General features: G+C 32.5%; 2 protein-coding genes across 5 annotated transcripts in view; one reads left to right on the plus strand and one right to left on the minus strand.

Annotated features, from left to right (window-relative positions):
- Positions 1-1,820: 1,820 nt before the first annotated feature.
- LOC125051231 (cytochrome c oxidase assembly protein COX20, mitochondrial) lies at positions 1,821-2,872 on the minus strand. The gene is made up of 2 exons (XM_047651443.1): positions 2,698-2,872; positions 1,821-2,489 (listed from the first exon to the last, which is right to left on the minus strand). The coding sequence occupies exons 1-2, from the start codon at positions 2,749-2,751 to the stop codon at positions 2,175-2,177; spliced, it is 369 nt and encodes a 122-aa protein (XP_047507399.1). The 5' UTR covers positions 2,752-2,872; the 3' UTR covers positions 1,821-2,174.
- A 743-nt stretch (positions 2,873-3,615) lies between these two features.
- LOC125051434 (protein numb) overlaps positions 3,616-27,945 on the plus strand; it is a 34,942-nt gene continuing 10,612 nt past the window's right edge. For 2 of the 4 annotated variants that reach the window (XM_047651738.1, XM_047651739.1), the window contains exons 1-3: positions 12,331-13,254; positions 21,621-21,896; positions 22,940-23,091. In XM_047651738.1, the coding sequence (XP_047507694.1) occupies positions 13,183-13,254; positions 21,621-21,896; positions 22,940-23,091 (500 nt within the window). In that variant the 5' untranslated portion in view covers positions 12,331-13,182. Of the gene's footprint in view, positions 3,977-6,247; positions 6,509-12,330; positions 13,255-21,620; positions 21,897-22,939; positions 23,092-27,945 lie in introns of those variants that run through there. The other 2 variants (XM_047651740.1, XM_047651741.1) reach the window with 2 other exon arrangements.

A 27,945-nucleotide genomic window follows, 5' to 3' on the forward strand; every position in this document is an offset into this window, starting at 1 on the left:
CGGTGTCTTTTTTTTTGCATAGTTCCGTTATTTTAGCATTTATTCCGTAGTTTTTAATAAAGTGGGGTAAAAAAAAATTTTTTTTTGTCACTACAATAAACTACAAACAATTTAGCACCCGTTTCAAAGTTTTTTATTGAATTATTTGTAATATTTCCTGCTTTGCGCGGTATTAATAATTTTTTCGGCGCAATTAATGATACTACAAAAAAATAAAGTATACTACATTTATGAGCATCGTTTATAGTTTTTGAGTCGGTGTCTTTTTTTTTGCATAGTTCCGTTATTTTAGCATTTATTCCGTAGTTTTTAATAAAGTGCGGTAAAAAAATTTTTTTTTTGTCACTACAATAAACTACAAACAATTTAGCACCCGTTTCAAAGTTTTTTATTGAATTATTTGTAATATTTCCTGCTTTGCGTGGTATTAATTATTTTTTCGGCGCAATTAATGATACTACAAAAAAATAAAGTTTACTACATTCACTAGCATCGTTTGTAGATAAAAGTAAATTTAGAAAAATCAAGTTTTTTCTAAAGCGGGTTCCAGCTTGATGGAGCTGGGCTACATCACTTCAGTGTTCGTCATATAACAAAAATATAATAATAAAGAAAAATAAATTGTACTTAATCCTAAACTAGACCTTAACCTAGTATCAACTAGGTATGTACTTTTTCTTGTGTATGTACCAATGTACTTTAATTAAAAAAAACGACGGGTTGCACTCCGGGAGTGCCGGCAGAAGTGAAAACTTAAATATTAACGTTGTGCATTTTTGATATTTTGGAATGGTTAGGGAATAATTTTGCACGAATTGCTTAAATTATCAGTATAAAAGTACTATCATTTATGTGGTAGAACACAATATTTATTTATTGCGCTATCGTACACAAACATGACAATTTATATTACATAAAATACGCCGCGCCAGCTGTCTACTCTCCATCTGTCTTACGAATTTTCGATCAGGTCACGGGTCCTGACGCGAGTTAATAATTTTTTGCCCATTCCAAAAAAAGTGTACAACGCCGCTAAAAAAGTTTTCACTTCAAAAAGGTGGCAAGTGGCAACCCTAGATATAGCTGTGTGGAGGTCTCAGGGTAAAACACAACTAACAACTAACAAGTATATTGTAATGTATTGATGTATAGGTCTACGATGTGGCGATACGGCGCGTCAACAAGCCTTAAAATAGTAGTATTCGTTTATCTTCGTATAATTTCTATTTTTTCTTCTAATATTTTTTATTTATCTAGTTTTCTTTGAGAACTTTTTCCCGCCTATGTAAATGTCAAAACAATTCACTTCAAAGGCACTCCCAATAGTGGATGATTAGTATGATCCTGAAGTTTTTCCGTGGAAATAAGATGTATTTCTCCCAATATACAGAGCGGTGATGTCGCCTTAAGACCGCACCTAAACTAAACATGAAAATTGGGAATACTGGGGCAGTTTATGAAAATTTTGTATACATTTATCTTAAAATAAAATTTTGTTAAAAAATTTACAAATTATTTAGAAAAGCTTCTTTACAGATAGAGTTGTGGCATAAGCTACTATTAAATATATAAGGGTATATGAACATGAAAGGCAAGTATAAGTCCTTATAATTACTGCACTTCCTGCACATCTTTGTAAAATAAAATATCTCCCAAATGTGATTAACTCGAAGAGATTGATCATTCAATGGACACCAATTACTTTCAGTGATTTCTATATATGTGGTTCCTTAAATGAGTTCTGAGCCAAAAGTGTAAATAAATAATATCATTTTACATTTTTGATATCGAGATTAAGAATTTGTAAATAAAATTTCATATTCCATTTTATATTATAATTTTATTCAATTTATTTAAATATTCTAATAATTACTATCAGTACATGAAACTATTCTACTTAAAAATATATAATATATTTTATTTTCTTAAAATCATATATCTACAAATATGTAACACTACAAGGACCTCAACTCAATTCAATTGTTAGTATTTTTAACTTATGCAATGAAATTATACAAAAGGCAAGACGGTTCAAAAAATAAATTTGTCATAATATTGTATTAGTACATGTTAGATATTTCAAATAAATAATTAAAAATGGATTTCAGTCATAAAAGTACCTCACTTGCAAAATGCAAAAAAACAAGAGAAATATAATTTGTAGCAAATCATTGTTATGCTGATTTAAGAATACCTTTACTTTCTAATTCCTTTTCAACAATTGTTCCTTCATATTTTATTTTATTTTTAACAGCTTCTTGTAGTAATTCCGCGTCAAACCTCTGTTTAGACCACTGCCATCTACAATATGACCAGTATATAAGTGTGGTCATAGTAAAGGTGCCAAATCCAATATGCTGTGATAACATGGGTTTAGACGTCTTCATAAATGATCCAAATCCTACACCGACTCCTGATACTATTCCATAGAAAAAGCTTTCACGAAAACAAGGTATCTTTGATAAATCTCTTCCAAACAATACCAAACCCTGAAAAATAATCTATTTATTGTAATCATAGGTTACATTTATGCATAAGCAATAAATTTGCTATTTATTTATGTCATAACGGCTATCTCTGCAGTTATGTTTTGATAAACTATAAACAAGCAAGTTACTTATTAATAACCCAACAATGTAGCAAAAATTTTGTTATGCCGAAAAGGTTATGTTATGTAGAAAATATTAAACACAACACCTGTTTTTCTTCCTCTGCATCATCTTCTAACATACTTTTAACAACCGTATCCATTTTAAAAGGATTTTAAAAAATGGGTCTTTATTTTAATGCGTAAATCAGTAATGTTGATAATGGATTATAAGTTTGAAATTTGAATTAGGGATGCTCGCGACGCGAATCGATGATCATCGATGTTGAAACTTGAAAGTAAAAACATCGATGTTGCTTTACCAAAAATATCGTAACATCGATGGTAACTGAAATCTGAATCGAACATCGATGTTAACTCACGGCCTCCCGCTCGACCAACTTACGAAACAAATTATCTCTTCTATGAAGTATGAACGCATCCACAAATCAGATTTATTTAAATTTTGAACGCGTATTTATTCTTGCGCCCAGGTCGTTCCCTTCATTCGTTCTTCGTAGTCTCGCTCCCTCTTTTCTCTCACACTTCCTCACTTCTCTTTATTAACAAAAAAATTTATTAAAAGGTTCTTCTTTATCAATATTACTTTTCATTCAGTCAGTTTATCTCGGAAAAAAAATATCGGAATATGTAATAATTTGTTCTGTTTCTTAATCAATGTCGAACCATTTCACTGTATTTTATTTCTTTGTCAATTATTAATTAAAAAATCATCGATGTTTGGTTTTCGATAAATATCGAACATAGATGTTGGGCTTTCGATTATGACATCGATGTTTTTCTAACATCGATCATCCCTAATTTGAATATAAACTATAAAGATTAAGGTAATATTTTCTGTTTCGACAACAAATGTAATTTTACAGAATAAATAAGAAACTAGTGCAAATATAAAAAAATATACATGACAGTGACAAGATAATAAAACAGTGACATGTTCAGCAGTCATGGTTTTATTACTCAAGTTATAAACATGAGACTTGACAGCTTAGATTGACAGTTAACAGATGACAATTGTAAACCGAAGGAAAGTTGAAAAAAACATTTAATAAAAATTCTGCAAAATCTGTTCAGTATTCTTTCGGCCGGGTCTTTCCCATAATAATTTATATATAGTTTTTTTCTGATTAAAACTTGAAAGAATTGTGTTTAATATGGATTATTGGTGACTAAATAAAGAATACGTCAATACTAAAACCATACTTTTTCAGAAATCAATAAAGCTAATGGGGTGTTTTCTTAATTTCGGTTCTGTTATCTCTTCAAATACATTTAGACCAGCGTCAGAGACATTTGCATTAGTATAAATATAACAGTTAAAACTATGCGCGTAGCTGCTGCAAATGATGTGAAATCGTTTTATGATTGGTAAGTGGACTGGTTTCTATCATTAAACCTCAGTAGAAATTTTGTAATACATGTTTCTTACTCCAGAGTTTTTTTAAATAGATCAATCATTTTAAATAAAAATTGTGTAATTTCAACTCTGAAGAAGAGAGCCCTATTTTATACATTCAGCATATATATTCATTTTGTAACAAATTTAATATGTTACATTTTAAAAATAATATGGCATGGAATATCTACTGCAAATGGCCAAAAAGTAAAAAACATGTTAACTATTAAAATATATTATTCCTTCCAAAGCCAAATGCTTTCTGGAAGTTTAGAATTAAATAAAATTGAAATAGTTTTAATATATATACATTAATACACACATTACTTACTCTGAAATGGATCAATTTGTTGCGAGATTTGGTCTTGCATGGTAGCTTCATTGTCACTTTTAACTTTTAATTAATAAAAATTTAAACATAAGATATTTTTGTGGTCATTATATTTCATACTCAATTTATGTATCTCTTCTCCAGAAGTTAAAATGTATGATGTACTACTTAAGTAATATCAACAATGTAACTAGATTTCCTGTTTTGTTACAAATATCTGTCTGTTATAACATAAATTATTGATAGTTTTTACTTCACATAATAATAATAGTTTCCATGGCCACCAATTACATCTGAACATGGATCAGATAAATTCTGACATACTGGCACCAGTACTCTGTAACTTAATAGCAAATGCAATCACAGGTTCAATGTTCAGTTTTAGTACTGAATACTCATACAAAACTTTAAAGATTGCTGTCGCTATTTTAAGTTTCTGAAAATATAGCTCTAATATAGCTAAAACTGTATATACTAGTTAAATTTTAAAGTGTAGTTTGAATTTACCATAATAATTAAAAAAGCTATAATTAATTTGTGAATTTGATGATGTCTTTATAATTTAGTAAATGAATCCATTTAGCGATATATGTACTATGTAATTTAGTAAATTTTGCATGAATGAATGCCGATATTACGCAATCTAAATGATCAAACGAAGTTTTTATAGAATGTAGAGTTGCCGTTTTTCAATAGGTCAAAGGTATATTTACTGTAATATAACTTTATCATAAATATCAGCATATTTTTATATAACGTACATTCCTCGTATTTATTTGAAACAGTTATAAACTAGCTCAGGTTGCTTTTCATATGAATTTGTTTATGACGTTCGTTTATTACCGAGATATTTTACGACTATATTGTCCTAAAGTAGCAATACTAGAAGTGTCTATCTATACATTTAATAAACTTTGTAACCTGAACGATTCTTCAATTAAAAATACACACATGTACAACAAAAATTGAACAGTATTTTGTCCAAGTTACTTTCTAATTGTCAGGAACATCTGGCTACGATCTAACGATTTGTACCGTCTCGTAGGGCAGGTAGGTTGTACGGGAATTAAACCTCAAAGGCTGTGAAATGTCAAGGCTTGTGACATCGCACGAGGTGCCTTAAAGATTAAATTCCGTACTTGTTCAAGTATAACTCTTGAAAGCCAATCGCTGCTTAAATATGAAAACAATTCGTAGTATAGAAAAGTTTTCATGTTTGTTAAAAAAGTTTGTGATTATAGTCTTTTTAAAATATGTAAGTATAGGTATATCACTTTAACATTTCCCAAGCTAGCCAAGTAGGTGATTAGCGGTCTGTCTTTCGAACCAAAACAATTATTTTTAGTCATAAAATATGTGAATAACTGTTACACGCAGACTTTTGTTTAGAAAATAATTATAAGTATTGGTTTTTTAAATAATTGATAAAATATATAATTACGGTCAGAAAATATCTTGCAAATATAATATAATAAGATTTACAAAGTGCGACATCTTATGTGTTTATTGCACATTAGTTATATCACTATGTTAACTAAAGATAAATAATTATTATCAATGCTTAAGTACAGAGGATTTAGAACTGAATTTCTTGACATTGAAAGGATTTTGCAAATTTATCGTAAATAGATAAAAAAAATGTTTTATTTTACGACTATTTAAAATAAATTTAATCATATATTCGGCTTCTAATATTATTATATTCTAGACAATAGTGACCTTGATGTCGAAATGAAAAAAAACCGCTATCTTGAATGATATTATCCAATAACATTTTCTTGTTAGTAAGTATGATTCTGGACTATGAAGCTTGTCCTATATTTAGTAAAGTCAGCTGAAGTTGGCGTAACCTTCGCAACTAGTGTTGAAACGTTCCGTGTGAATCAGAATGTACCGGTGTTTCACTTGTTCGCCTGAAATAGTCAGTGTTGTGGAGCAATCAGACGCGTTAGCAGCAAGACTGCGTCTTCGCACTTGGCACAAACTGCCAATATACATATTAATTATATGATACAGATAAGCGTACTTCAAGGCACTTCATATCCAGAAACGAAAAGTGAGAGGGGTTTGCACCAGTCGCTTTGTTGTTGCTCGTCTATCAGTGGAGACATTTAGTAAGACATATGTTCTGTGTTATGTGTATTACTAAGTGGTTATAAGGAATTACAGATCAGTAAGTTATGCATTTTGTTTTTAGCTTTTACAAAAAATCTAGCCTATACTATGATGCTATAATTTTCTATATAACAAATAGTTTTTAGTTTTACTCTCGTTTAAATGAGGATTTATAATCTTTCTCAATTATGTCGGTGTGTAAAAGAATGCAATTTCGATAACATTCATTTCATTTATATTGATAAAACTCATAAAACATGCCATTTAAATGTGATTATTTCGACAAATTAAGCCTCGATATCCTTGAAAATGTATGAAGAATAGCAATAATTTGAACTTTTAACAGACCCAGTTATAATCGAAGTTGTTTTGGAACAGGAAAAGTTGTATTGAAAGAAGTAACATCCAATTTTAAGTTTATTATATGAGATCAATAGCGTAAGTAACATTAAATAAAAAAATATATTTAAAAAAATACAGCGTAATTCAAAATGGGTTTCTGGCTTATTAATGAAATATTTTTACTTATTGACATATATAAATTATATAGTAGGTAACCAAGTACTCAGAACCAGACGTAGATATGCAATCTGATATTTGGCCTACAAATAGAGATATCGATCGATATCTATTATAATTTAAATTACCACATTACAATCTAATGCTTATATGGAAAAATACCTGCTTTGAGGTTTGACTTATATGTAATTATATAAACTACTGCAGTTTTCTTTGATAGTCAAATATGAAAAATATTACGGCCCGGTGCTTACGTACTATACAATTATCATACAAATATTTGACACAGAAGATGTTAGCATTAAAACCGACAGTTGCTGTTGCTAGAACGTAAAAACCTTAACATGCCAAGAGTTATCTTTACGTCCCGTGTCTTTGAAGTCTGACATAATGCTCAAAACGAATGTGCTCAAGAAGTATGAGAATACGGCTCATAATCCAACGTTTGCATAATTCAGTCGGAATTCTACCACTATTTACAATTCGCGATAAGGTTGTTTCAGTCATAATTGATACATAAAGTAATAATCGTATAACATAATTTGCTTAGGATTATGCTAATGAAAATTGACATTCTTGATTTTTATTATCCAGTTACACTGCTGCTTTGTTGAGAACTATTTCTATATCCAGTGCCGGATAAAGCCAGTGCGGAGCCTGTAGCAAATTCTGCCTAGGGGCCCTTGGTTAGGCTTTAATCGATATTATTTCAAAATCGATTAGAAAAGTACAATCTCGGCTACGTAAACTCGTAAAATAAATGTATATCTATATGAAAATTCAAATCTCAAGGGTACAAATAACATGCTAGTCTAAATATGTATATCGATTATAATTAAAATTTGAAAATTAACGTTAAAAAGATAAATACGTACTTATTTTTACGATTATACTTGACGAAGTCGAGTTTATTTTTATGTGGAAGTGAAGCATATACTAAGCGCTTCGCGTTAAAGGTATGCAAGATATTTTACGCTACTATCTAAATTAATAAATTTTTTATTACGGTCAGACATCCGTTGGAGCGCGGGGCCCCTAAGTTAGCGGGGCCCGTAGCATTTGCTACTCTCGCTATGTGGCTAATCCGGCACTGTCTATATCGCCTTCAACTTTATCAGTTATGAATATTCCGTGCCTTCTGGCTGAATATGTTTAAAACATACCGTCGAAACTTATAATTGCTCCTGATATTTGTCCCGTATTATATCCGCTACGATGTCACGAGGTAGCATTGTCGCTCTCGCCGTCTTTGTTATTGACGTCCTTGCGGTTCTTCCTGGCCGCCGATTGAAGTACACGTAAACATTGTAAACAAGTTGTCTTGTGTCAGCTGGCAGTTCCACTCTCGAATCTTCCGCGCTCTCCATCCCTCTACCGTTGTACAATCTCCTCCAACTGAACATTGTCCAAGCAGTCATTGCTTTGTCGCCGTATTGCGCCGTTTTGATCACCGAAATTGAACCACGCGGCAACAAATCAAATCTTCACTGATTCTGGTGTTGTCTGTTAGACTGATCACTTGCGACTGGCTGTTCTACCCTTCTATGTATTGTAAGTGGAGTATTGAAAGTCTGTTCGTATCGTCTTTATTTCCGGTAACTTTGCGTGATCGCAATTAAAGTAGTGTCTTTAGTATGAGATTCGATTTTGGTATGCAGTATGACACTTAATTTTTATATCACATCAATTCTTATGGACATCCGACCGTTAGAATAATTAACTGCAAATTTTTCTACTGCCATATTAAGATAATTGTTTTGTGGTTATATACATTTCTATATATATATGTCACCGTAAAATTGTAAACACCGTTAGATTGTAATCTATCTCGCGAGATTATAAACTGTCGAAAGATTGTGAACCTCAACGAACTGCTTACAATTTAACGTATTATTATTCGGTAGTTATATGAAATTGTTGGAAAGTAAAATTAATCTGTAATTGACCAAAGAAGTTTGAATGATAACTAAGTTAGTGTAGTACAATCTACCGAATAATAATATGTTAAATTGTAAGCAGTAAGCTGAGGTTCACAATCTTTCGACAGTTTATAATCTCGCGAGATAGATTACAATCTAACGGTGTTTACAATTTTACGTTAACATATATATATAAAATTCTCGTGTCACAATTTCGTTCCATACTCCTCCGAAACGGCTCGACCGATTCTTATGAAATTTTTTATGCATACTCAGTAAGTTTGAGAATCGGCTTCTATCTATATTTCAAACCCCTAAGTGATAAGGGGTGTCCACTCCAAAATTAAATTTTTAATTTTTTGGATAACATTTTTATGTTTTTATTATGTGGCATTAAAAAATACATACAACCCTAAATTTTCACCCCTCTACGAACAACCCCTATTATATGTATGGGAGATAGTTAATTTTATTGATCTAAATTTTTTTCCTAGAAATAATATACTATATGGCAAAACAACATTTGCCGGGTCGGCTAATATTATATATAATTTTCCTTAAATAAAAATAATGGTATATAACAAAGCATTTTAGATTTACGTGTGTAGGTGCGCTTAAATTACCATGACCTATCAAGAACTTCAATTCGAATAGTTGTTATGCGGCCTTGTAACGATTTGCGTAACAGACTTAATTGACGAAGCCCATCTTTTAGTATCAGAAATATTGAGTGTTTAAGACCCGAAGTTTATATGTCTCTTATTATATAACGGTAGCTATGAGTAGTCAAAAAAGTAGACGGAAACTGCACTATAGACAATAATAGAGTGGATAATTTTATGGTTGCTTAAAGCGTAACAGTGTCACTGTCCTCGCTTTTGTTTATGGACGGTGATCGTTGATAACTGTTATTCGTAATGTTTGTGAAATATGCTCTGTTAAACTGCGAATATCCCGTCATACTTACAGATTCCAGAGGAAGGGCGTGTAAACGCACCTGCTATTTTTTTACAGTAAATATGCCATATGCAAGCATTTGTCTTATACTGAAGCCAACATGTCGATCTACTACATATTTACTCTACTCCATTAGGCCAATAGACTTAATAAAGCGATCTGAAGCAGTTAAAAGGAAATCGTATCTAAAAAATTGTTGATCTAGAAATCTTAGTATGATTTATGTTTTTTATTTATTTATTTTTATTAATAACTAGCTGGCCTGGCGAACATCGTACCGCCTAACAGTCGATTCTTTATTTTTTTTAAATACTTATTATCCTATTCGGGACACCAGTCTAGCTAGTAAGATAAAAAAAAAAGTTGATAAGACAACAAATACATTATGTCAAAAAATAAAAATTTACCTTCCCGAAACCCCTCCACTAACACTTGAACTTTATTGTATGGTATTAAAGTTCAAATTGGTTTTTAAGTATTATTACGAATATTTTGTATGGGCATATAGAAAAGTGTTGTTTTTAGACTTTGTCACTCATTTTTTTTTAATTTTTCTCTCCGTAAGAACCATCCTCGTATTTCAAGGAATATTATAAAAAAAGAATTAGCAAAATCGGTTCTGCTGCTCTCGAGATTTGCGCTTAGCAACACATTCCGCGATTCATTTTTATATTATAGATATTGTACTACCATTGTGTCCAGGTACTTTTTCTCTCAAATTTTTCAAAAAATCAAGAAACATTATATTAATTCCAATAAACTAGTTCACGAATGGTGTGTTACAGAATAATATAATAAAATCATAATATGTATATAACCGCTGTGGTTTTAATGTAACCATAGCATTCATTCTAATACTATATATTTATTAAAACAAAATTCTTTTTATTGTTTGTAAGCATATCCTAACAATAGCCCTTCTTAGACTTGCGAAACTTGATCGTGTGAAAGTGAAACCATTTAAGGGTGTAAATGTATAATTTTATTTTTTCTGTTGCTGGGTAAAACGGAATTATTCTTGTACAATTATTAACTTAAAAAATCTATGATTTGTCGCAATACCGACTGGTTACTTGGCGGTAGTATCTTAACCCAGATTTCAAAGATATCAACAGTTCAATTGATAAATCTAAATAGATAATAATTACTATGTGAATGAGGAGCTGGATAGTATCGGTTCTGATTTATTAAATTGATTAGCGTATAGCATATTATTATTAGCTTGTAAATTTATTTGAAATTCGCGTCGGTGTTAAATGAACTTGTCAATAATAAAATTTATCAATGATATTAAATTTTTCATAGTAATTGGCAATGGTAATATTTTAGCTTTAATAATTGCGAATTTTGAGAAAAAAGAGATTGATATTGAAACGGAAAAAAATTGTTAAACCAATTTATCGACTAGACCAGTGATTCCCAAAGTGGTCTATATCGACCCCTATGACAACCTGCAAGGGGTCTGCGTCAGCGAAAAAAAAAATTGAGGGTCCGTGAAATGAAAATGGGGGTCCACGATAGTGGATCTCAACACATACACTGATAGAGGAAAACAGACATCGCCTATTTAACAGATTTGTTTACAAAATTTAATATGGTTAATTTGCAATTACAAGGCGACAGTTTAAATTTGATTAAAACAAAGTCCATCTTATCAGCGTTTCTTGCCAGAGTTAAACTAATGAAACAAAATATTGGACGGGGCGAATTTTCTCAGTTCCCCAATTTGTTACCTACTTTAAGTTTTTAACACTAAACTTCACTACAGTTAGAAATTTACAGGAAATCAATATCAGGTAAGTTGGGGGTCTACCCAACACGGAAAAACATGGCAAGGGGTCTACGACACAAAAAAGTTTGGGGAACTCTGGACTAGACTAACGTGTTATCTCGCTACCAATGTAACCTTACTAGTTTAGATACTAAACGCCGTTGGAATTCTTTGTGATGACTCAAGAGTGTGACTCAACAAGGAATTGAAAGTATCAGTTCAACTGTTCACTGCATTTCGTTGTTGATCACTTCCTCATATTTTCAGTCGAAAGAGGAACTTTGGATCATTGTAGGAGTTAATGTCATCAGTCGCAATGCCAATAAACGAGCTCCCGTAACACCTGCGTCCGTCCCGCTCGCACGCGCCGCCTGCGCCCGCGCCGGCTTAACAGCTGTTGCAATTCCAACGGATGTGAGAGCTTTGCCATTTGGTACACTTCAATCCCTGTGAACCTAATATTTAAGTGGCTTTACATATCCATTAAACTTAACAATTGAAGAAGTATCTGAGGAAATTTCTAAGCTGCCTGAAATCGCCTGACTAGTCATCGACGCGCCAAGTAGGATACTGCATAATTTATAAACTTCATCGAATTCAAATTAAAGCTATCTTGTCTAATATGATGATCTCACCGGTCGTCAATCTTGACAATGCAAAGGAGTAAGGACCGGTCGGCGGGCTGAGGGGCGAGGCACGGGACGGAAGGGGCTTCACTCGCAGGGTTTGCGCGATTCACGCACGCCGCATGCCTCGAGTCGCGACCGACCACTCAGTTCGGCTCCACAGTAAACTTGTCCGCCTCACGCGCGGCGCGCGCGCTTCCTTCAACCGTATTTCTTAATATTTACTTATTTTATCTAGTCAAAATGTAGATCAGTGCTTACCGTAAACAAATAGTGCATTTTTAAAAAGTATGAGTGTGTTAATTTAAAAAATCGTTACATTCTACGGTCCGAAGAACAATGCTGTGGGAAAAAATAACGTTCAGCTGGCATCGGCACTCGTTCCCAGCTACCTACCTACCCCCCTCGCCCCGCGGACCCGGTACCGGGTTCAATGCGCCTCTCTGCGTTTATTCATCGTTTGTGGGAAAAGTTGACCCCCATTTTTAAATTTTTATTGTTAACGAATTCACACGATTTCGAGTCGACTACCGCATCTTAAACCTGCATCCCTTCTTTGTTTTATAAAATAATTAAGACTGTAATGAGACAATAAACCTTGTAACTAGATAAAAGAAAAAAAATAAGATAAATTGTAAAAAATAAATCCGTGAATAAACATCAAGGTTGCAACATTCGTGGAAGTGTAGTGTTTGTGTTGTGCTTTGCCATGTTTGTTGAGTTTAAACTTCTTCGAAATTATCTGTCTGTGCGACGAATGGGATCCAGTTGTCATTGGAGGACGTAGCCGCTTGAGCAACTAGTGTACTCACTACACGTGCATATTATGAAAGAACCGTTACTATGATAATTTTATTAAAGATATATAAAGTGAACATTCGGGGGTGGGCGGCCAAGTTGTGAATATAGTGTTGTTTCAAAGTTATTACTATCTTTCAAAATGGGCAATCAGGGATCATCACCGCATGAACCGTTGGATCATGTCCAGGCGCAGAATCCAGATTTGAAAATGGTACGATCTTTAATTTATTTAATGTAATTACGATTTCTAATATTCGTCATATCGAATTAGTCATTTAATTTGTACTCAATCAATTGACCTAGTCCGTTGTATCTCCGTTTATTGCTAATTTAAGCTTACCTCATAGCAGTTTACTATAGTAATGAATTTATGCATAGTTTACTTTTAACAACGCAACCTATTTGCATAACAAATGACGAATTGGAGCAGAACTTTTTTGTTAGAACATTCGCTGGTAAATTTCAGTATAAAGATAAGATCAGCTTCCTAATGGAATATGCATGTCCTATAGAATAACTATTAGTCTGGATATCATAGTATTTGAAAAGGAATTAATGAATATTATATAATAGTAATAAATTCGAAACAAATGCAGTTTATACTAGACAAATGGGAACTTTTTAAAATATCTATAATTAACCATTTTTAACAAAACACAATCTGAATTGTCAAAATTATCTGTTTCTATCTGTCAAACTGTGTTTACGCTGCGATAAAGACAGACAAATGAGTTCTTTAGTTAAAACTTCGCAATTATACAGATTTTTTTTGAATATAGTTATTTTGGAAATACATATATTCTTAGTTGCTTAGGGATTGGGATTAAGAAATCCGTCGCCCGAATTAGATGATACTGATTATGTAGGTGTCTCGGGTGACCTTGATTGGAACACCTCCAAAATTGATTTTTGCTGCCGGAGTTGCGTCTAAGTATTGAAAAAATGATTTAAATTTTTGTGAAATGTATTGAAATTCGTAAACAAACCGTACATTTTCTACTTTTCTATTGGTCACTAGCTGGCCTGGCGAACATCGTACCGCCTAACAGTCGATTCTTTATTTTTTTTTAAATACTTATTTTGCTATTCGGGACACCGGTCTAGCTAGTAAGATAAAAAAAAGAAAGTTGATAATACAACAAATACATTATGTCAAAAAATAAAAATTTACCTTCCCGGAACCCCTCCACTAATACTTGAACTTTATGATATGGTATTAAAGTTCAAATTGCCTTTAAATATTATTACGAATATTTTATATGGGAATATAGAAAAGTGTTGTTTTTAGACTTTTTACTCAATTTTTAAAAAAAATTTCTCTCCGTAAGAACCATCGTACTTCAAGGAATATTATAAAAAAAGAATCAGACAAATCGGTCAAGCCGTTTTCATGTTATGTCGTGACAACGGAAAACGGGTTTCATTTTAAATATATAGATTAGAGATGTGACATTCGGCATAAAAAATGTTTTTTTAAAGTAATCGATTGTTTTTTAGCATGAAAAATCTATGAATAGAAAATAATCTATGAAGCAAAAATCACAGATATAAATATTTCTGCTAAAGCTCGGACCCTTTTCACGCTTCCATTGAAAAAATAGTTAAATAAACTTTAGGTTTATTTTTGTTATTAAGTAGTTTACGCACGATATTCTTTAGAAATAGGGCTTATAACATGAACACGTGTTTAATTGAGGTTTTTAAGTACATTATCGTGCGAATCTATTTGTTGCACTCATCAATACGACCCCATGTTACTAACGAACAACAAGGACAGTTCTATTAACATCTGTTTATTAGACTGTTAAATACTTTAATCCTGTTTGTTCTAGAATTTGTAATATGATATACATTAAATACCTTTGTATGTAAATACATTAAATACCTTTTTATGTGTAAAAACCTTTAATTTTATTTAATTTTATCAAGCTATATGTAAATTAAAATCAAATAAACGTACCTACAATTGAAGTTACGTTGAACTGGGTGTTAATAATTGAATTTCACTCGGGAAGCGAACCGGTTAAAATAAGGAAAAAAGATTGTGACATGACTACAGATGCCACACCAGAAATCTATATATATAAAAGAAAGTCGTGTTTGTTACAACACTTATAACTCGAGAACGGCTGGACCGATTGCCATGGTTTTTGATTTGTTAGATTTGTTTCCGTCCCGAATAGCAGAATAAGCAATAAAATATCGGATAAATTATCGAATAAATTATCGAATAACAATAAATAAATTAATTAATTTTACGAATGCAAAAACCATATGGTGCCATCTGTTGACAAAACTACGCATTATTTTACGTCGAATTCGTGTCAGTTCAAGAAATTCCGATCTTGAGGTGAATGAGGAGATGCATAACCATGCTTTGATCCTGATCAAAAGATGTTGGATATCAGAAAGTGCTTAACATGCAGTATCGCCATATTGACGCTAGAGAGAAGATGCCTAATGTGTAAAACTGCCATTCTTCTTTCGCAATGGCAAGCAATAAAACATTTCTGTATTTGCAAAAAAGTTGTATTAATGTAATACTTAACATTAATGAAATCCTAAAATAAGTTAAATTAAAGTAACAACGATATTATAAGGTTGTAGGGTGGAACGAAGTTAGCCAGGTCAGCTAGTTAATTATATATTAAACGAATATATCAATTATATATATATACAATTATATATATAATATATACAATTCGATATGTAATTTTTTTTTTTATATATATCGGAGCAAACGGACAGAAGCCTACAGTGAAGTGATACCGATACATTGCCAGAAGGCTCGCAAGTGCGTTACCGGCGTTTTAAATTGATACGCTCTTTTCTTGACCATATGTCGAATGTTTCTAAACTATTTTTAACTCCTGATGAAAGGTATCCTAAGCTCGGCAAACCGTTTTTTACTAAAATTACGTAATAATAAAAATATGTACATGATTTTGCAAGACGAAATACGTGATGTATATTAACTTCCAGGAATCGAATTTTGACTTATTCACCGTCATAGTCATTAACTTATAACGTGACCTATCAGCTGTTCATATGTTTCTTTTAAAAATTGATGTTTAACTCCAGCTTTGTTACAATTTGTGTTTTAGACTTTATTATAATATGTATGCGGAAAACGTGTTTCGCACCTCGTCACTATTTAGACATCACTGTTTTCTTGCATTGTCTTTGCTGGAATACGTTGCTTAGAGATAAGACCGCCCTTTGCACAACGTAATTTTGTGTTGTTTTATTATTTATACAGATACCGCCAAACATCTTGAACAAATGTCCTTGCCTCAAAAAGCGATTTTAGGTATCACTGAGTGGGGGGCGGCGGGAGATTGACGTGTCGATCGCGTGATTGGTAAATCAGGTGACGTTTGAGTTCCGCGCTGCGCAAACTTTCCCCCAGTCACTTGTTTAATGTTCAAGATGTTTGTCGGTATCATAAATAAATTTATTTAATGCATAAAATATACATAAACGAGACAAATATAATAAAAATAGCCTTTATTCGAGTACTACACTACACTAAGTCCATGTCATTATGTTTTACAATAGTACTCGACCTCCGAGTGAACGCCTCTTCCAAAACCTTCCACTTGTCTTTCATCCTCGCGACAATTTTCCAATTCCGCCCTGCTATCAATTTTATTCCATCTCCCGTGACTCTCGTTTCCAGTTTCTGGTCGGCGTCCTCTCTCTCTTTCTATCACATAAACGTGATACGATATATTAATGTGATGAAAAATGACTCGGTGGACAATTTCAGCAACTCCATAGACTTTTAGAATTGCTGTGTTAATTGCTATTATTATTATTTTCTTTATTCCTACGTAATTATGTATTTACATTGTATATCCGCGGATGCTTGGCGGACCCATACGACTTCTTTTATACAAAGAGTCCCCTCGTGAGTTGTGTGCTGCGCCTTTTTAAGTTCATATGTTATTTTCACACATGTATATCCTTTCTATAACATATTTTCTGATTCTGAGAGCAAAAATTTAATAATCACAATAAGTATATTTCTTCGTATAGAACCTTCCTACAATAGGTAGATAGATTAGGTTTATTTGCATATAGTAGGCACCTATGTGTCACACATACAGGAATTAACAATTGATTTGTATTCATAATGAACCTCTAACAATTGTTGCCTACGTTTTTAAGTACGCGACAGGAAAATTAATAGTTCTATAAAGAAGCTATTCGAAGTGATTAAATTTAGTACTTGGCCGTTATTTACAATATTGTCTCAGGAATTTTTATATATCTCAGTGTCAATGGCAACTAGAATTCTAAAATTCTATTTTAAATGTCATCAGGACGCTTTCTTTGTTATTCCTTCACTAAAATAAAATGCCTTAGAAAATTCAGTTTTTATTAAATTATTTAATAAGTACACTATGTACTTTTGGTTCGGATATAGTAAAAAACTTGGTACGTAATAAAATCTTGAGTAAGATTCAAAAACGAGGCTTAGCGCTGTCTTAAAAAATCCCAAACAAAAATGCACTGATTTTGATATAGTACGGGACTCAGTCTGTTTTTTTGGAATCTCAACCCTTAGGCTCCACACATCTCCACCTGGCGATGATTTACAAGATCCCACTGAAAGTTAAAATCGTATTAATTAATGATTTGTAGTATTAGGGTACTTAATATCTCGACTTCCGGTCCATCTTGCTGCAAAAAATTCGATAAAAAAATATTTATTAATTTTCAACAAATTTTGATTTGTTTTTCTTTATGTTAAAAATAACCTATACATAATGCGTCTATGTCTATGAAATATTTATTTTTATATTTGAAAAACATTTTTTTATTTAACATCTATCATAATATGACAATTAATAATTTGAATGGATATCAAAAAAATGTAAACGAATAGAAACGACTGTCAACAACTTATAACAAATCTAAATAAAACTAAATTGTTATCTTATCATGACACAATTACCACTGCAGTACAATTCTTATAAACACGAAAAAATGTAATCTATCTGCGACAGCGCGTCGTGATTACAAGTGTAAATAAAACACACGAATCCCGCGTACATTTCGTGAAAATAAATAATATCAAATTATAGGAAAGTATGATACTGTTACAAGACAATTACCTGAAACGTCGGGTCGGAGTCACGACTCACAAGTAAAGCCAGACGCAGGCACTCTTCAGAATTACAAAGCATTAATTTCAATTAACATTTAATTTATTAGAATTATTATTTTGTTATATATGAGTGGTTAATATATAGAAAAAACTTTTTTAGTTCAATAAAAATAGCTCTCTATTAATTATTGGTTTATGGTTGACGGTAGAGGGGTAATAATTAAGGGTTGAATGTATTTTTGTATGCTGTATCATAAAAAAATAAAAACAAAAAGTTTTGTCTAAAAAATTAAAATTTAGGGGTATGTTCCCACATTTAAGGAAATAAAAATAGATGTTGTCCTATTCTCAGACTTAATATGCAGAAAAACTTTCATAAGAATCGGTCAAGCCGTTTCAGAGGAGTATGGGAACGAACATTGTGACACGAGAATTTTATATATTAAATAATATCCATCTATTATTTAAAGCATCACGTTGACCCAGGAACCGTACACTATACATTTAACAAGTCTTTTAAATTTTTGTGGATTATTGACCCCCCGCGCCGTAACATTTTTCTGTACCCAAGTATAGTAAAACGTTTCGTGACCACCTCTTTATACCTAAAAGTTACCATTATGTGGTGTAAAGTACAGTGTAATTCTTTATAACAAATTTCAATTTTTTTTTTCATTTTTATTCGTTATAGAGAGGCTTCGCTATAGGAAGGAAAGAATTCTTGTATGTTTCTTTGTTAAACCAAACAAATTTAACTCATTTTTACGTTAAAGAGAGCTTATCGCTATAACGAATAACGTTATAAAAAGTTTAGACTATACTGGAAAGTCGAAAATAATATTAAGAATAACGCGTAATTCAATCCCCGCCCCGCATCGTAACGTTTTACAAAAGGACCCCCCCCCCCCAAGTTCGTTACGTAATACTTGAACACTCCCTTAGCAGTAATGTGGTTGCAAGTTGGTTGTATATTCGTGTGACAAATTTTAGAAAAAATACTGTTCCAAATATAGTTCTAGGCGTTATTGCTGTGCAATGCATTCAATTTTGTTCATGTTATTCACTAACCGCTTTTCCATTGTAAAAAACAATCCAGTAACTAGATAATATTTGTCTAGTAAATGGTATAAGACTTTTAAAACAAGAAATATTTCTACAGTGATATGTAAAGTTAAATTATTCTCAATATAGGAACACTGTTCAAGGTGAACCAGCTTCGTTTAAGAATATAAATAACTAACGCCTTGAATGTTTAAGAAAAAATATTATATGAATTATATAATGCTGGTTTTTAGATTCAATAAAAAATTAAACTTAAAAAGTTTAATGATTTTGATCTTAGTTTTGTACCGTATAGGTTTAGTACGTGTAGATTATATTATTAATTATAATGCAATTTGCAGGAATAAGTCAAAATATTTTTTTTTCTTTTAATACAGCAGATAACACTTCCCTTTCCATTTAAGACGCGATTTTAGCTGACACATATGAAATCGTAATGTGGTCCCAATATATAGTAAATTTATGATTCATCTCAGCAAACCTTACTAACTCCAAGTCAAAGCAAAGTACCTACGCTCTATAGATAGCTAAAGATAGATAATGTATTTATTGTGGCCTAAACATTGTACAAAAATAATATAAAAATACAAAAAAGAATAAAGCTATGTTCACGAACAACAATTACTTGATAATACATTCAATGAACTAGAGAGATAGACTCGGAGATGTTAGAATAGCAATTGAAAATTTGATAGATGCAACACAGCTCTATAGTAGTCTAGTCACATACATATTTAGTTTACCAATTAAGTTACGATTCTGTTATGAGCGCAATTTTTACCGCGCACCACCACTATGTGGTGTATAAAAAGCCGGTAACGCACTAGCGAGCCTTCTGGCAATGTGAGTGTCCATAGGCACTTATCGCTTAACATCAGGCGAGCCACCTCCCTGTTTACCTCCTGTTACATAAAAAGATATATATTTACTGCTCTATAAATATACTATATATATCAAATCGGGTGCAGCGCAACATACCATTGTATTTTTTTCATGACGAGCTTGAATAACCCTTAAATAGAATTGAGATAATTGGCGGTGAGTTTCAAATGATTTTCTCAATAGAAATTAGCGTGGACATTATTATTAATTCAAACATATGTGTAGTATGAGTAGGATATATGTTGTATGGATACGAGAACAGTTAAGTCGCTGTGCTCTAACTTTCACATTCACATGAGTTTCACTATGAAAGCTTTATTTGGTGATCACACCTACGGTACACCTCCATTATGTTTGCTCATCTCAATGAACGAAAGTTGAAAGTTCGTGTTTCATTACTAAATTTTGTGTGCTCTTGTGCTGAGGTAAAGATTGCAAGTTTATATTGATTAAACTTTGATAACAATACTTATATAGTACAAGCGCAATAATGTCAAAATTTTAGAAAATAAAAAACATCTTGTGGGCGTGGAATAATATAAAAAAGGTAATTAATAAATAATAAAATACTTTTAGCGCTGTAACTAACAATTTTTTGTTAATTTCTTTGTTTTACAAAATAATATTATATAATCACAATATGTTACATTAGAAAACCGCTGTGGTTTGTATTAATGTAACCATAGCAGTCTTGTTTAGGAGCGCGACAAATGCATATAAAAGTAGATTTTTAATTTACTGTTTATGTTGGTGGGCGAATCATAGGCAAGCTATTATCTGATAAATAGCAATGTCCTAGGCCGTACATTTAACTCGAGACTCAATACACGAATCCCGCGAAATATTATTCGTACGTTTCATGAAAAGAAATATTAAATTACAGGAAAGTATGATACTTGTACGAGGCTGTATATTTTGCTTTGTTAGGCTTTCTTAGATTTATAAGTGTGGCGATTACTTAAATAGTCGGAGTAACGCACAAAGAATTTAGCAGTCACCCTATTCATTTCATAGCATTTATTGTTTTATACATGTGTGGTATATAGAGTGAAAATAATATTCTCTGTTATTTAAATACATGCAGTAGAATTAGACTTAGATAACAAATCGTCTATGTTTGTGTCAACTGTCAAAGGACTTAATATACTTCTAAAAGTTATATGTACAGTTTAAGAGCATAAAAAAACGAGTGTCGCTACAACCTTTTGAGGTCTGGGCCTCAGATAACTGTATCAGTTTCACGATCATTTGTCAATCTAATAGGCATATAGGTGATCCTGTGTCTGACACACGCCGTTGAGTTTTTAGGTCTAAGGCTAGCCGGTTTCCTCGCGATGTTTTCCTTTTTTCCTTCGCCGTTCAAGCGAATGTTATTTGGGCACATAGACAGAAAGTCCGTGGTGTACAGCCGCGAATCGAACCTATGATCTCAGATGAGAGTCGCACGCTGAAGCCACTAGGCCAACAATTTTTTTGTTCACTTTAGTTTCTCTGTTAAAACAATATTCTGTACTTTACAGAAGTCGTCAGTGCGCGGGTCTGTGCGGCGGGCACGCGCAGCGGGCGCGTTGTCCCCGCCGCGCGCGGGCATGGAGCGTCTGCGCCGGTCGTTCCGGGAGTCATTCCGTCGGCGTAAAGGAAGCCCGCCCGAATCGGCAAGGCCGCACCAATGGCACGCTGATGAGGCAGCCGTCCGAGCCGGTACCTGCACCTTCCCGGTCAAGTACCTCGGCTGCGTTGAGGTGTTCGAGTCCCGGGGTATGCAGGTCTGCGAGGAGGCTCTTAAGGTGCTTCGGGTGAGTTGAAAGTTTCTGATAGTGTTACTATATATGTTATAAGTAATGTGATTTTCAAAGGTTGTCAGTCTTTTGTGGGATGACAACGAAACTCGAACATTCGGTTAAGATACCTTTAGTAATGAAAATTATTAAGTAATTTAATTATATAATTATTTTTGTTTGTATTTATTCTGTCCTATAATTATTTTGGTAGCAATCTTTGAATCAATAAGCTAATGTTTTTTTGTTATTTTTTAATTATTTAAATATACTGTAAGACATTCAAGTTGAAATATGTATTGGTACCACAGAATCCTCTTTATATCTGTACCAAAATTCGTTAAAGATAAGTTGCATTATTTAAGTATAAAGGAATACTCAGGTAATATTAACCTTGTTAACAATAGAAAACATATTTATCTTTTCGCAATACTAAATCAAAATTACTTCGAATAGCCGTGAACAGTTTCCTCAACGCTTTTAATTAATATTATTTATGAGTATCCTTATAGAAACCACAATTTTAATTGTTTATTTTTTAATTTAATAATCTAAACATAACTAATAATAAATAAGTACTAGGTTTCTAATAGATTTATAAATTTATTATTTACGATTACAATAGTATGAACGGAACTTAATGAAGCGTAGTTCTTCTTTTTTTTTAATATATTTATTTTGTTCGTAAATCCTATAATTGTAATTTATTTTAGAATATTAGATTCAAATGTAAAATGTATATTATTATATTTGATATGGTGGATAATACATTGGACAGAGATTATTTCTTAATTTTACTCGTCTTTTAATTAATTAATCAAAATAAAACATTTGCCATCTATAATTTTAAATCAAAATATGCAAATTCTTGCTTATAAATGTTATTCGACCGTCTTTGTTACTCCCCAAGTTTTTAAGAATAAATTTTTAAAGAGCATCTATTTATAATAATCGTATATAGAATAACTGAAGTAACGTTTACTTTTACGTGGGGAAGCTTTCTAACGTGAGATTTATATTATTTTATATAAATTTTCTTAAGAACAATTGCAAATTTTCAGAATTCACGTCGACGTCCCGTAAGAGCGGTGCTGCATGTAAGTGGAGATGGCCTCCGGGTAGTGGAAGAAGAGACTAAGGGTCTCATAGTGGACCAGACTATTGAGAAGGTGTCGTTTTGTGCCCCAGACAGGAATCACGAACGGGGATTCAGGTAGATGACGTTCCTATTGTGTTGCTGTTTCTATTGTTCACTTATTGAATCTTAGTTTTTGACATTGAAAGCGATGAAATGACAAACTATTATCCTTAAGGGTCTGTTTCACAATGTACGAATAAGTTCTACATAAGTTTCAAATTAGGTATTTATTACTTATTGGTAGGATAAACACTATTGTTGCACGTTTCACGACTGTCAGATAGCGCTATTCGTCACATAAAGTCCATCATAAGTTATGAGTCCGATGAAGTGTCAAATTTCACAATTGTATCTTCCAAATAATTTGTGTTGCATAGCTATTTGGTACTTTATCCATACATTGTGAAACAGACCCTAAATGTTACAATACATCATTCTTATTGCAAAGATACAAGATCAGTCAGTGAAGATTTATCATACTATTTAGAAAGATTACGAAATTTGTTTTTCGTTTGAAATAATCACAAAATCAGTTAGATTACACTTCATTCTTTAAGTATATTAATATGAAACTTAATATAAAAAAGATAGATTCTAAATTAAATAGTATTTTTGTTACACTACCTATATTCATAATAATCTAGAAATTCACATGAAAATTTAAATAAATGTCACAGCACACAGCACGATATTACAAATACCACAAGAAGATCTTCAATCTAAATATGAATATCGTGTTTGGCATGATTGAGACCGATTCCGTCGATTCCATTCAATTAAACATTAGATCTGACGTAGACACCGACCTTGTCTCTTGTGACTTGCGCTCTCATCTAGCAGATATTGAACAGTTATATAATCCAAAAAGCGATAAAATTGTAATTTCATCATAAAAATCTCGTTTATGTTTTTTTTAGACAATTCGCGCCAATTGACATATATATACAGATATTGACATAGATAGATAGACATATAAATACATATTTAAACTAGTGTTGCCCAAAATCGGTCTTGGTCTTGCAGTCTTGGTCTTGTTCTTGCACTTTTGCAAGACCAAGACCAATACCAAGACCGCCTTATTGTAGCAAGACCAATACCAAGACTGAAGCCTGCAAGACTTGAGCAAGACAATACTTAAACCTGCAAGACTCTTGCGTCTTGCAGTTAAGTCAAACTGAGATTTGGGCATTATTAAGTAGGTATTTGTATTAAATCCCGATTTTGAGAAACGTTCCCCAGTATCAAAACCGTAGGTATCGTCATAACACTAAACTAAGGGCTGCAGTTGTATCTGCAGTTGGCAACGTGCCGCTCGTCTGAAAGAACCCTGAAAGGTATTGTATTGATTAGGTAGGTAAGTACTTATTATATTTCAACTATTTATTAAGTAGGTAGCGTGTTAATACTCACAAATCTGTTCCCATCATCCCATGTGATGTAAATGTACCTAGAATAACTTTCTAGCAAAGTTCATACCTTGTTGATCTACCACAGATCTGCCAGCGTTGCCAGATTTTTTATTGTCAAGGCGGGATTTTGGAACTTTTTCAGTTAAAAAAGTGGGAATCTCTCGTCAATAGCGGGACATAGTAACTAAAGGTGATATTTTAAATCAGAGTTACCCTATCGTTAAACACTTGTCTTCTTAATAAAAAAAAAAAAATAAACAAAACAAAACTAAACCAAAAAAAGTACTTATTCATATCATTAGACAAATGGCGTTTCAAATAATTGTCAGAAATCTGAGGAATGAGTATATGATATACCTGGTATCTTTTTTTGGTAGCTGTTAAAAGAGCTGGTGCAATTTCTGAGCATGGCAGTGGTGTCTTGAGTAACCCCAAAAAGCGGGAAAAATGTCCCGCGCGGGGCATTTCATGTTCATTAAAAAATCGGGACGTATGGCAACGCTGGTATCTACCTATAATAATATATTATGCTTGTTTATGTCTAATGTGCAGATTTTACGTTAGTACTCGTAGGTTGGTATGTGCTTAAAATTATAGCCAACAAAATTATATAAACATTATGTAGGTAGCTACTTATGTTTCAAAGTTTATATTATTCTTCTATTCAGAAAAATTTAAAACTAACAAGCTAGCGAGTCGAGTAGGTCTAGTAACAGTTTCTACGGCAGCCAATGTTATGGTACAGACGCCAGCACATTGAGCTCCTACAATCTGTCAAATTTCTTTAACAGATTTTCAACTTTATCGCTAGAGTATTAAGGTTCAAGGTTAATTGGGAAAATGTGACGTTCTGCGAATAAACTGTTGGTCGGTCGGTGTATTATATACCTAATTATTTGATAATTTACCCACAAAGACGCCGCGGTTTGCAACAAGTGTATCACAGCATTTGACACTGTTTGAGCGCCGCATTTGCCGACAAAGAGTACGGACAGAGGCACACAAAATTGTTACCTATTTTGGTAGGGTTGGTATAGGGGGATAAAATTAAATGTCTCAGCAGTAGGTAGGTATAAATTGAATGCTCTGAGTTTCTTGTACAAATACATTCTCACACTGGCTGTCCGGCGAGATCATAATTAATAACTAAGTAGGTATTGCATCTATTGAATTTCGAATATTTTAATTTCGAAATAATCATTGTTAATATCGGTAAATGATAGATAGTGAGTGATATACCTAGGTACTAAAATGTGAGCAGCAAGATTGAAAATTGTATATGCCATGTCAGTGCTTTCCATAAGTTTATTTTAAAAAAAGCTCTTAAGTAAGATTTAGAGTTCACTATTACACACAACAAATTATGAAAAATATATTTAGACTGAGTACTTAGGGAATTAGTAGAAAAAATATTCTATCGTAGATACCTAGTTAAAACGTTGTGTTTACTTAATTTTATTTTTCTGTGCTAATGCCAGCATTGACAACCCTACCAAAATAGGTAAAAATTTAGTCCGCCTTAGTCCTAGACTTTGTGTTGCCGCCGTCGCGTCGCTTTCATGTCAAAGGTCGCCGCCACTGCCCATGTTCCAAAGAATAAAATAGGTTTCCGGGTGCTCAGAACGGACGCCAATAGATTATGTTGTCCTCGCAAGGAAGATTGTAGTCGTAAGCATATTATAAAAAAATTTGTAATAACAATATACCTAGTTTATATTATTATTATACCTTTTTAAAGGACATTGCACTGCAAATTTGGAAGTGGGTTAATTTAAACAAACTTGAAACGTGGAAAAACTCCAAATATGAGTGACGTCGTGGGTTTTGTTTTAAAATCACACACTTCCAAAAATCGAGATTTAAAGTGTCGGTTTATCAACTTCTATCGTACCTACATGACGTGAGGCATGACCTAACGGAACATGCCTAGTTCCAATAAAAAAGGAACGTGATAAACAATATTATTTGCATTTATTATCTGCACTATATTTTTGCGTAGGCACAAAACCTATCTGATTCTGATTCTGATACTTCTGTTTTTTAATCTTTCAAAGATTTATTCTATCTATCAAAGAACGCCGCATTTTTCTTTGTCGGTCTTCGGCTTGTGCTTATAAATATGAGTTTTTAAATAATTTTCAGTCATTTCCAATTGAGTTCCGCTTCGAGTCTATCTTATTTATTGTTCTCGCCGATTTACCTAGCTAGATACTCTAAATCCTTATTACTTTCGGAGTGAATGTTTACAATTTGACATGATTGACGAAGATTCAAATAGCTCTAGTCGGAGTAGTGAGAGTTGCAGAATTAGATCTAAAAGACTTAAAAGCAAATATGACGAGTTTTTCGAAATAACTCATGCGTCCCAAATTGGTATGTGTAAATTGTGCCAACATAAGAAAGTCGAAATAAAAATGAAAAACAGAAACACTTCAGGCTTAAGAAAGCATCTAGTATCTTTTCACGGGAAGGAATCGCAAATATTTGTTCCTGTAAGAAAACCAACATTAAGTCAAAGTCAAAGTGGAGATATCACAAGGTTTTTAACAACCACTGCAATAAGTAGACAGGTAAGAAAAAAATATGTTACGTAAATACTAGGTACCCAATTAATAATTACAGTAATTTCCAGAGTAAAGTACCTAGCTGTTTCTCGTAGGTACTTTATTTTTGTAAATTTATGAAAAAAAAAACAATGCAAATTAGGGTGTTTCATAAATACCTACTTTACTTTTTATAGTTTAAATTTTTTTTTTATAAATTATTTAGTAGTACGTAGTCCTCAGCGTGGCAATTATGGGCAACTACACCCCGAATGGGAAGCCTTTGTCCAGCAGTGGACGTTCTAGTAGTTCGTAGTTATTAAATTTTTTTACGATTTTAATCTCTATTTCTACAAACGGGTGTTTGTATAGGTATCCTTGTATTACGTGTTACAGAAAGGGTAGGTAGGTATCTGGTTTAGAATCTGCATTCATTTGAACCGTGAGCTAAATAAAGTACTCTACTTAAGCAGGTACATAGTTACTTAATTACTGAGGCAGCCGCGGCACTACTTAAGTTTATTTTACTACAAACAAAAAACAATTTCCCAAGCTACAAAACCTACTTCGATTTTGTACTAACTAATATGTGTTCAATTATTTGTTATTTTGTGGCATAAAACTATCAATATAATAATAAAAATACCAGAAAAACAAATGTTATACGGAGTTGTTTCTTGGATGAATATATGTCCCCGTAGAGCGAAAATTCATTAAGTCCAAAAAACCTGTTTTGAGATAATGAGGGTTAAAGTTTTGAAAAATATAAATTGCCATAACTTTAGCATGTCATGCCATATTTTAATGTTTTTAGTTTCATTTTGAAGGAAATCAAATTAAGTTAAAATGTTAGCTACCCAAAGTGATGATTAAGTTATTACTGAGAAAACCTAAAAAAAAAACCAATTAGTTATTTGTTCTCTGTAGAATATCCGATGTAGTTATGAATTAGTTAATATTTGCCCCTAGTTAGTGAT

Source organism: Pieris napi, chromosome 7, assembly GCF_905475465.1.
Source record: "Pieris napi chromosome 7, ilPieNapi1.2, whole genome shotgun sequence".
Taxonomy (NCBI): domain Eukaryota; kingdom Metazoa; phylum Arthropoda; class Insecta; order Lepidoptera; family Pieridae; genus Pieris; species Pieris napi.